Genomic DNA, 11168 nt, shown 5'->3' on the forward strand with positions numbered 1-11168 from the left:
TTGGAACATTCGATTTGATGAGATGATCAAAGCGTTTGGGTTTACGCAGACTTATGGAGAAGCCTGTGTTTACAAGAAAGTGAGTGGGAGCTCTGTAGCATTTCTCATATTATATGTGGATGACATACTATTGATGGGAAATGATATAGAATTCTTGGAAAGCATAAAGGCCTACTTGAACAAGTGTTTTTCAATGAAGGATCTTGGAGAAGCTGCTTATATATTAGGCATCAAGATCTATAGAGATAGATCGAGACGCCTCATTGGTCTTTCCCAAAGTACGTACCTTGACAAGATATTGAAGAAGTTCAATATGGATCAGTCCAAGAAGGGGTTCTTGCCTGTATTGCAAGGTATGAGATTGAGCACGGCTCAATGCCCGACCATGATAGAAGATAGAGAAAAGATGAGTGTAGTCCCCTATGCCTCGGCCATAGGGTCTATTATGTATGCCATGCTGTGTACCAGACCTGATGTAAACCTTGCCGTAAGTTTGGTAGGAAGGTACCAAAGTAATCCCGGCATGGAACACTGGACAGCGGTCAAGAATATCCTGAAGTACCTGAAAAGGACTAAGGATATGTTTCTCGTGTATGGAGGTGACGAAGAGCTCGTCGTAAAGGGTTACGTCAATGCTAGCTTTGACACAGATCTGGATGACTCCAAGTCACAAACCGGATATGTGTATATTTTGAATGGTGGGGCAGTCAGCTGGTGTAGTTGCAAGCAAAGCGTTGTGGCGGGATCTACATGTGAAGGGGAGTACATGGCAGCCTCGGAGGCAGCACAAGAAGCAATCTAGATGAAGGAGTTCATTACCGACCTAGGAGTTATTCCCAATGCGTCGGGCCCGATGACTCTCTTCTGTGACAACACTGGAGCTATTGCCCTTGCCAAGGAGCTCAGGTTTCACATGAAGACTAGGCATATCAAGCGTCGCTTGAACTCCATTCTTGAAAATGTTCAAAATGGAGACAAAGATATTTGTAAAGTGCATACGGACCTGAATGTCGCAGATCCATTGACTAAACCTCTTCCTCGAGCAAAACATGATCAACACCACAACTCTATGGGTGTTCGATTCATCACAATGAAACTAGATTATTGACTCTAGTGCAAGTGGGAGACTGTTGGAAATATGCCCTAGAGGCAATAATAAAATGGTTATTATTATATTTCCTTGTTCATGATGATTGTCTATTGTTCATGCTATAATTGTGTTATCCGGAAATCGTAATACATGTGTGAATACATAGACCACTACATGTCCCTAGTGAGCCTCTAGTTGACTAGCTCGTTGATCAACAGATGGTCATGGTTTCCTGACTATGGACATTGGATGTCGTTGATAATGGGATCACATCATTAGGAGAATGATGTGATGGACAAGACCCAATCCTAAGCATAGCACAAGATCGTGTAGTTCGTCTGCTAGAGCTTTTCTAATGTCAAGTACCATTTCCTTAGACCATGAGATCGTGCAACTCCCGGATACCGTAGGAGTGCTTTGGGTGTACCAAACGTCACAACGTAACTGGGTGGCTATAAAGGTGCACTACAGGTATCTCCGAAAGTGTCTGTTGGGTTGGCACGAATCGAGACTGAGATTTGTCACTCCGTATGACGGAGAGGTATCTCTGGGCCCACTCGGTAATGCATCGTCATAATGAGCTCATTGTGACTAAGTAGTTGGTCATGGGATCATGCATTACGGAACGAGTAAAGTGACTTGCTGGTAACGATATTGAACGAGGTATTGGGATACCGACGATTGAATCTCGGTCAAGTAACGTACCGATTGACAAAGGGAATTGTATACGGGATTGCTTGAATCCTCGACATCGTGGTTCATCTGATGAGATCATCGTGGAACATGTGGGAGCTAACATGGGTATCCAGATCCCGCTGTTGGTTATTGGCCGGAGAGTTGTCTCGATCATGTTTGCATGGTTCCCGAACCCGTAGGGTCTACACACTTAAGGTTCGATGACGCTAGGGTTATAAGGAAGATTTGTATGTGATTACCTAATGTTGTTCGGAGTCCCAGATGAGATCCTGGACGTCACGAGGATTTCCAGAATGGTCCGGAGGTGAAGATTTATATATGGGAAGTCATCATACGGTCGCCGGAAATATCTGGGGGTATACCGGTATTGTACCGGGACCACCGGAGGAGTTCCGGGGGTCCACCAGGAGGGTCCACCTGCCCCGGAGGGCCTTATGGGTTGTAGGTGGAAGGGAACCAGCCCCAAGTGGGCTGGGGCGCCAAGCCCCCAGGGCCCATGCGCCTAGGGTTGGGGGGAACCCTAAAGGGGGCGCCCCCTTGGTTTGGGGGGCAAGCCCCCTCCCCCTTGGCCGCTGCCCCCCCTCTAGATCCCATCTAGAGGGGCCGGCCCCCTTCCCCCTTCTCCCTATAAATAGAGGGGCGAGGGGAGGGCTGCAGCACCACATCCAAGGCGCAACCCCTCCCCTCCCCAACACCTATCCTCCTCCGCAAGAGCTTGGCGAAGCCCTGTCGGAGTACTGCCACTCCATCACCACCACGCCGTCGTGCTGCTGTTGGAGCCCTCTTCCTCAACCTCTCCCTCCTCCTTGTTGGATCAAGGCGCGGAAGACGTCACTGGGTTGCACGTGTGTTGAACGCGGAGGCACCGTTGTTCGGTGCTAAGATCGGATTCGGCCGCGATCTGAATCGCTACGTGTACGACTCCTCCAACCGCGTTCTTGCAACGCTTCCGACTCGCGATCTTCAAGGGTATGAAGATGCACTCCCCTTTCTCTCATTGCTAGCTACTCCATAGATTGATCTTGGTGATGCGTACAATTTTTTTTTAATTTCTGCAACGACCCCCAACAGTTGAGACTTAGCCATATCTACACCGATCCTTTGTGGGACGTGCTTTTGTTGACTATTACATACAAGAGTCATTCCTCTAGTATTTCCAAACATGTTCTTTATATCGCATAAATAAGCTACCTTTGTGTCTGGTACCTTTGAGCTTTTTTGTTTCAAGTGTCTTTGGGGTTTTGTATTTCTAAGAGGCTTACTCGACAATCTGGTACCTTCCGGTGCTGCACACTTCTTGGAACATTTGTTTCGCTTCCTACTGTTCAAATTTTGAACATGTATGGTAGAACCAAGAATCTTCTTTCGGGGCTAGCAAGCTAGCTACATTTTTAGTAACTGCCAGATTTATGCTCTTTCCAAAAATAGATCCCATACATCATTTGATGGGTGCATGTTTAGGAACCACTTGGTCATATCTTTGAGAGCAGAAACTTAAGGGTTTGAAGGCCAATATGCTTCCTTTTCTTGAACCCTTGCTTAGTGCTCCATCTCTCTTTACTTTCCCCTACCTTTGTGTATCTGTGTGTGAGAGAGAGAGATCATATGGGTTCTTGAGATAGTTGGTTGAGGTCTTTCGAGGATTTCATCTAAGAAAATTTGATTTGCTTGTAACTATTGGTGGGTATACGCCTCCTATATGGTTAGAAGTCACTTGAGAGCCTTGAAGGTGTGAAGGGATCAAGAGTATGTGCAAGGCACGAGGATCTCTTTCTTTGTGCAATATCAACCCTAGTGAGTTTCCTTAGCGGTTGCCATGGTGGAATAGGAGGCCAAGGTTCTTAGAGCATTCGAGGTTTATTGTGATTAGCCTTAGTGGTCGATCTTTGTAATCATTTGGTCGAGATATTTGTGGTCTTTGAAATATGAAGTGTTAAAGTATTCAAACCATAAGAAAACATCGTCACCTCAAATGTGTTTGCAATATCTTTTCGTCCTGGGAAAACATCAGCATCATCAAATGTGTTTACAATATCTTTTCATACTCCTACTTTTACAAGTTTCACTATCCATATTCATGCTTTTGTTGTAAACTTGCATGTTTATGCTCGCTGAGGAACCTTGATATAAAAGCTAAATACTTGGCAACTACAAAATGGAGTAGAATTTCCAATAAGTCTTTTCACCCCCTCCAAAACACAGCAATCCTATAAAACACACATAAATTCATCATGTTAGGTTTATACTAAAGCTTGTTCAAACCATTGGTCTTTATTGCTCTGTGTTGATCAAGCTAGATTTTGTTCTTTCATATTGGTTTTTCATGGGACCCTCGTATTTGTTGACAAGACGGTTTGTATGCTCAAGCAAATTAGCAAAAAAGCACCCTCATCGAGTCATCGTATACGAGTGTTGCACACCTCCCAAAGCAAGCAATACTATTAAGCCCAAATATCATTCATATCAACATTCCTTGAAGCCTTTAGGTATTCAACTTTTGTCAAATTTCTTGAAAAGACATCCAGTGTACACATGTAAGCCTAGACACAAGCGTTACTCATTGATATCACCGAAGCAACGCATACACTCATTGTGAGTTTCATGCTATTCTACACTTGTCGTGTTACTTGAAAAGTTGGGCAGTTTTCTCAGTGTGCTTTGTAAAGCACCTTCTCGGAATAGTGTCCTACAAGGAACCTTCCCTGGATGCATCTGGCGCTCATCGTGTTCTACAAGGAACCTTCCGTAGACACACCTGGTGCTCATCTATCCCAGGCGACCAACGCCCGCATGCTTCTCTCTCATTTGAACGATACGACTTTTGTCAACTCATTTGAAAAGTCGCCTGGTATGCTTACGCGGTCAAGATGACGGCCCACAGATACGAGCGGCGATCGCAGAAACGAGGCGAACAGCAACCATCAGTAGCACTTCAGATATATCTTTTTTCTATCATTGACCACCTAGCTATTCGATATCCCTCCGCCCATCGGAAAGGTCAGCGGTGCGGTGCGTACGTAGCCGGCGTGCGCGAGGAAGCAACCGGCCCAAAGATACGAGTGACGATGCTCGTCGAGTCGGAATGGTCAAATATATCTACACTGATCTTTGCATTCACCTGTCCCAAAGATACGAGTGACGATGCTCGTCGAGCTAGAATGGTCAAACATATCTGAAACCGACCTTTGCAATTCACCTTTTTCACGAAATGCCGAGTCGTTTGACATTTTGTATGTTCGATTGAAAAGTCACTGTAATTCTTATTGACAGTGCCACGAATGCAAAATTGGAAATCAAAAATCAACCGCAGCTGCATAGGAAGTGCGTTTGACCTCCTCCTGGTGGCAGGAAGAAATCTTTCTCTTCCCTGGGCGCGCTAGGCCTCCTTCTCTTTTCATTTTCACTCCACCGCGCGGCGCCGCTGCGGCGCTGTTTACTGCCCCCCCTCCTCGCCCCAAATCTACCCTCCCGCAGCGCTCCACTCCCACCCCCGCCCGCCCGCCCGCTCGCCCGCTCGCCTTCATCATTCCTTGCTTGCGCCCTCCCCTCCCCTCCCCATTTCACGAGATCCCCATCCCCATCTCCGCCTCCACCTCCCCCGGCCAGGCCGCCGCCCCATGCTGCATTAGCGGCCGAGATCTGAGCGCGCGCGCGGGCAGGCAGGCAGGCAGGCAGGCAGGTGCTCCGCGGAATGGCCAGCCGCCCGCCGGCGCCAATGCCGGACACGCTCTCCGACGCCTTCGCCGCCGCCGTGCTCCTCTCCTCCAACGACAAGCCCGACACGCTCCCGCCGGGCCGCCTCTCGCCCGTCTCCCCGCTCCCTCACTCCTCCTCCAAGCACCACCACCACCACCACACCCCGAGCTCCTCCTCGGGCTCCTCCGGCTCCGTCTCCCGGGCGCCCGCCTTCGCCTCGCGCCGGAGCCACTCCGGGGAGATCCCGCTCCCCTCCGACGGGCCCCCGCGGGGCGCGCGCCCGGGCCACCGCCGCACCGGCTCCGGCCCCCTCATCTTCACCTCCGGCTCCACCTCCAGCTCCGCCACCTCGCCGCTCACCAACGCGCTCCCCGCGGGGAACATCTGCCCCACCGGCCGCCTCGCCAAGCCGCTGCCTTCCTTCTCCGCGGCCTCCACCCCGCCGCCCCCGGCCCCTCCCCGCGCCATCCGCCACGACGTGCTCGGCTCCGGCACCGGCAACTACGGCCACGGGAGCATCATGCGCTCGCGCAGCGGCGGCGTCGCCCCCGAGGAGGACGCCAACGTCAGGCGGGCCATGTCCAGCGCCGACCCGGAGGAGCTCAAGAGGGCCGGGAACGAGCAGTACAAGAAGGGCTACTTCGAGGAGGCGCTCAGGCTCTACGACCGCGCGCTCGCCCTCTGCCCGGACAATGCCGCATGCCGGGGCAACCGGGCCGCCGCGCTCACGGGGCTCCGCCGCTTCGGCGACGCCATCAAGGAGTGCGAGGAGGCCGTGCGGATCGATCCGTCGTACGGACGCGCGCACCAACGGCTCGCCTCGCTCCACATAAGGTGAAAGAATTGCTTGCTCTTAGATCTGCGGGGCTACCGCGAAATCATTTTCCTTCTTGGCGCTCTCACTGTCGGTCGGCGAAAACAACTCAATTTTTTTTATACGTCACGTAAGATTATTTGCTCCGGCGATCTGAATAAATATGGTTTGCCCCCACACACAGACCACAATGTAGCAGTAACACGAAAGCGAATTTGCTATTTTTAGTAGGGCTTACAAAACACACATGTGCATGCATGAAGTGTTTATTTCATTATTGGCTGGTAACGGAAGGCGATTTGTACAGTGGGCACACGTTTTCTCTAACTTTATTTCGGAAATGCTTTGACGAGTTGGCATCCATATATATGGAGACTGATTGATCTGAAATGGACACTGCTTTATGTGCCCCTGGATTTCCCTCCTTGGCATGAAAATATCTGCTCCTCCAGTTCCGCGAGAATCAGAAATAGCTGAATTTGGAAGAAAACATAAATGGCAATGATGGGTACACGGATGTGCCCCTTTTTGCTATAGTTAGTAAATCGGTCAACACTAGTTACTACCTAGATTCATCACTGGTACCAGATTAAGTGAACCTTGAATTCTTCAGCTGTGCAAGTTATTCATCTGAAGGATCTTACTGAATTGCAGGTTGGGACACCTTGAGGATGCCCAGAAGCACCTTTCCCTGGCAACCCCACAGCCTGACCTCCTAGAGCTGCACAAATTACAAACAGTGGAAAAGCACCTGGGCAGATGCCTCGATTCGCGGAAGGTCGGGGACTGGAAGAATGTGCTTAGGGAATGTGATGCCGCCATTGCGGCTGGAGCTGACTCATCTGCTCTGGTATGACTCTGCCTGTTATCCAATCTGATATTGACTAGCGATTTCTTTAGCAGAGAGTATATACTTATGTGATTCACCTCTTGCAGCTCTTTGCCGCACGAGCAGAGGCTCTTCTCCGGCTCAATCAGCTCGATGAGGCTGATATGGCCATCTCCAGTGCTTCCAAATTGGATTATTCATCTTCCTGCACCTCAGACACTAAATTCTGTGGCTTCTTTGCCAATGCATATCTCTATTACGCACATGCCCAAGTTGACATCGCATTGGGAAGGTAATTCAGTGATTACTCATTATACTCGCACAAATAAGAGCATGTGAGTGTAGCTTGAAAAACAACTTTGTTCAAAGCGTTTTGTCTTGGCAGGTAAACTCATCGGTTGCCTGTTATAGCTCTGCCCTTACATGATTTGTTTTGCAGGTTCGATCATGCTGTCTCTTCAGCTGACAAGGCCCGAATAATAGACCCAAGAAATGTGGAAGTGATAACAATGCATACCAATGTGAAAGCTGTAGCAAGAGCACGATCTCTAGGGAACGAGCTATTTAAATCTGGAAAATTTTCAGAAGCTTGCATAGCTTATGGCGAAGGGCTCAAACATCACCCTGTAAATCCAGTCCTTCACTGCAACAGGGCAGCTTGCAGGTTCAAGCTAGGGCAGTGGGAGAAGTCTATTGAGGATTGTAATGAAGCCCTCATGATTCAACCCAACTATACCAAGGCTCTGCTGAGGCGTGCAGCTTCCTATGGCAAGGTAGCATATTGTTTATCTTTCTTGCCTTTTCTGATTTAGAATTGAAAAACTCAGAAATCGTTGCGCATTTGGTGTTTAGATGGAGCGATGGGCTGAATCATTGAAGGATTATGAGGTTCTCAGAAGGGAACTCCCAGGTGACACTGAGGTTGCTGAGGCCTATTTCCATGCTCAGGTTGCCCTCAAGTCGTCTCGGGGTGAGGAGGTATCTAACTTGAAGTTTGGAGGAGAGGTTGAAGCAGTTACAGGAATGGAACAATTCCAGATGGCTACTTCCTTGCCAGGTTTGTCTTATTCGCTGATGTCCTTCGTTTGAAAATGCCACTTCATGTCTTTTTTGGTCAGCACCATTTGCTAATTTGTTATAACCTTATAACACATACAGTTACTGAAAATAATGACAAACTATTATGTACTCACTCCGTCCCATAATATAAGACTGTTTTTTGCAAGGGAGTACTTAATGTAGAGTTCCTGAAATAATGAGACATTAAACACATTCCTTAAAATAAAGCATAAAACAGTAAGATTGTCATGTAAGCCTTGCATTTGATAATCGACACATTGATTCGGCCGTTCTTGAAAACAGTTAGTGGGTTATGGCAAATATTAGTGAAATGCGAAAATGGTGCCCCTTGATAAATCATGTTTCTTGTCTTTTTTGCTCGCTTTGAGGGTATTTCATGGACCTATTACAAAAGGAGTGGCAGTTGGCTTAGGTGCAGAGTAACCAAACAATGAACTGGAATCCTATTTTGCCAGGTTAACCTTGCTGCTGATTTTTTTTTCCTTTGGGTGAAATGGAAGGCTTTTATTAACAACCTTGCCACATACGACAAACACATTATTTACTCTCTTCTATAGAAGTTGCTGCTTCTCAAGAATGAGCAATCCCGTTTGATCATTTTGATTAACCTTGCATCTTGGGAGTGTTTTGCTGCTTCTGCTTGTATCTTGCGCCTGCAGTTTATGATGTTGACTTGCAGACGAGCAGCATTTTACAGTACACTAGTACTTCAATCTTGACTTTTGTTGATAGGTATGAGGTTGTACCACGAGTTGGTAGTACTTATTACTGTTTAGTGCGTTGCAAGCAAACCTTCACGTGGCCTTTGTTTTGCTGGCACTGTACCATGGCTATTTTTTTGGAAGTCTGCACTTTTACCTTGCTCTCTCTATCTTGTAGCAGCGGTGAAAGTTGTTAGTTTTTATTTAATCTGATGCACTGTCATTTGATGGTTTTGCAGGTGTTTCGGTTGTCCATTTCATGACTCATTCGAATCAGCAGTGCTGCAAAATTTCCCCATTTGTCAATGCACTGTGTACCAAATACCCATCTGTTAATTTCCTCAAGGTAACTGATTGAGTCAAATGGTTGATCCTTGTCACCTTGCTTGCTATCTCTGGCCTATTCTTGACATATACTATTCTCTTATTTTACTTAGGTGGATGTAAATGAGAGCCCTGCCGTTGCGCGCGCAGAGAATGTGAGGACAGTTCCAACATTCAAAATCTACAAGAACGCCATAAGAGTGAAGGAGATGATCTGCCCCAGCCAACAGCTGCTGGAGTATTCAGTGAGGCATTACGGGACTTAGGCCAAGAAGCCGATGACTTCGACGTTTCTTCGCGCCTTGAGCTCCCCTCGAGCAAACCGTGGGCAGTGGGCTAAACCGGAGGGAGGTCCAGAGCAGAGCCAGTGAAGGTAATCTTTGATGATGAGGGCAGCAAAGCATGAAAGAAGACCAGAGAGAAGAGCAACTTCCTCCGATCTTTTTTCCATCCGAACCGCCCTTGCAAGTCACATTTCGCCACCCTTTTCCCCCATTTGTTGATTACCAACTTGTTTTTATTCTTTTCATTTGTCCCGTGCGTACATCATTGTTGCCGAATTCCATCCTTTAGAAACCAAAAAACATTATCTTCCGACTCTTGGAAGAGCGACTGTAAATTTTTTACTTTCATGTTTAACAGACCAGACAACCCAAGGAAAGAAAAAGTATAGATGCCATTTGTACTCTTGAAATTTGATAGTGTAATATGCAAGTTTTAAGCCTCCATATCTCGACATGATCAGTAGATCAAGTACATGCTATGTACTCCCTCTGTAATAAGAGCGTTTAGATCACTACAGAGGGAGCAGTATGGAAGAAATGTCCATTGTCCAAGCAGATGGGTCAATGATCGGTTTTGGCCAGCGTTGGGTTGTGGTAATTTAGGGCATCTCCAATACCGTGCATCAAAACAGGACGGACTTTGTGGACATCAGATAGTGGGGCGACCATCCAACTCAATGCACCAAATTTCACCCTTTTCCCCTGAAAAAATAATAGAATAAAACTAAACCAAATGTCTGCCGCGTGGGCCCACTTGCCGTGCGGGCTCACTTTGAATCATCGATCAATATCAATTCAACCATACATTTAAATCCTATAAAAGCGCCGGATGTTCAATAAGTTCTTAAATTCATTGATTTGAAATTCAACCATACTCCTTGAAAGCGGTCTTCATCTCAAGCTTTCTCTCCTCGAGCTTGACCATCTTCATCAGCACATGTTGTTCCCCCAAATAATCTGCCCCTTGAGCTTCATCTAACAATGTGCTAATGTGAAGGCCCTGTCCTCCATCCTTTGGTATATCGCGGCAGCGCGTCCAGGCTATACAATGACGTGATCATCAAGTTGCAACATTGGGTGAATCAAAGAATTGACCAACACATAGAGCAACAAGAAGCGATCTCCATCACTGATGCATCCGTTGGCCACATTCTTTCCACTTGTGCAATCGGATTGTAACACTTCACGAAGATGTTTGAAATGGTGTACCACCCATGGAGTAACGACTTCACACTGCAATCATGGATCATATCCAAATTGTAGTGCGCGTAGTGCCTGTGCTCATGAAACCAAGAATGCACATGCTACCAAAATATCGTGCCATTTTGCTTCACGCCTACAAACCCCGCACTTGTGGCCAACTATGCGTCGCACAAGAATGCACTCTCCCTCAGCGAGTCCCCTTGCCATCGTGCTTGCTTCATTTTAAACAAGGATAAAATAAAAAGTATATTCTCAATGGCATTTGGTCGAACATTTTTGGGCGTGGTGTCCGCCATGGATGGTGTCGGTAGGGGGCAGACGAGTTGAGGGGTGCAACAACGGCGAAGTACAAAGCACCTGAGTGGAGCAACGGTGGTCCGACAAGAACTGGGCGGCGGCTGGAGTGGTGTAAAGGCGACGGCAGTCTTAGGCGAATACAAAGCAGGAAGGG

At 47.5% G+C, this 11168-nt stretch overlaps 1 protein-coding gene across 1 annotated transcript; it reads left to right on the forward strand.

Annotated features, from left to right (window-relative positions):
* Positions 1-5283: 5283 nt before the first annotated feature.
* LOC125543291 (inactive TPR repeat-containing thioredoxin TTL3) lies at positions 5284-9924 on the forward strand. Its single transcript, XM_048706596.2, has 7 exons — positions 5284-6316; positions 6951-7146; positions 7233-7417; positions 7565-7898; positions 7978-8182; positions 9146-9252; positions 9344-9924. Exons 1-7 carry the CDS (start codon positions 5478-5480, stop codon positions 9494-9496), a joined length of 2019 nt encoding a protein of 672 aa, XP_048562553.2. The 5' UTR covers positions 5284-5477; the 3' UTR covers positions 9497-9924.
* The last annotated feature ends 1244 nt before the right edge of the window (positions 9925-11168 follow it).

This window comes from Triticum urartu, chromosome 3A (assembly GCF_056163025.1).
Source record: "Triticum urartu cultivar PI428250 chromosome 3A, HENAU_Tu73, whole genome shotgun sequence".
Classification (NCBI taxonomy): Eukaryota; Viridiplantae; Streptophyta; class Magnoliopsida; order Poales; family Poaceae; genus Triticum; species Triticum urartu.

What these genes read in the sequence shown, in the direction of transcription:
- LOC125543291 (XM_048706596.2), top strand. Translation starts at nt 5,478, where the DNA reads ATGGCCAGCCGCCCGCCGGCGCCAATGCCGGACACGCTCTCCGACGCC. An exon ending in CTCGCCTCGCTCCACATAAG is followed by an intron (nt 6,317 to 6,950) that starts GTGAAAGAATTG and finishes ACTGAATTGCAG; the next exon opens with GTTGGGACACCTTGAGGATG. An exon ending in GAGCTGACTCATCTGCTCTG is followed by an intron (nt 7,147 to 7,232) that starts GTATGACTCTGC and finishes CACCTCTTGCAG; the next exon opens with CTCTTTGCCGCACGAGCAGA.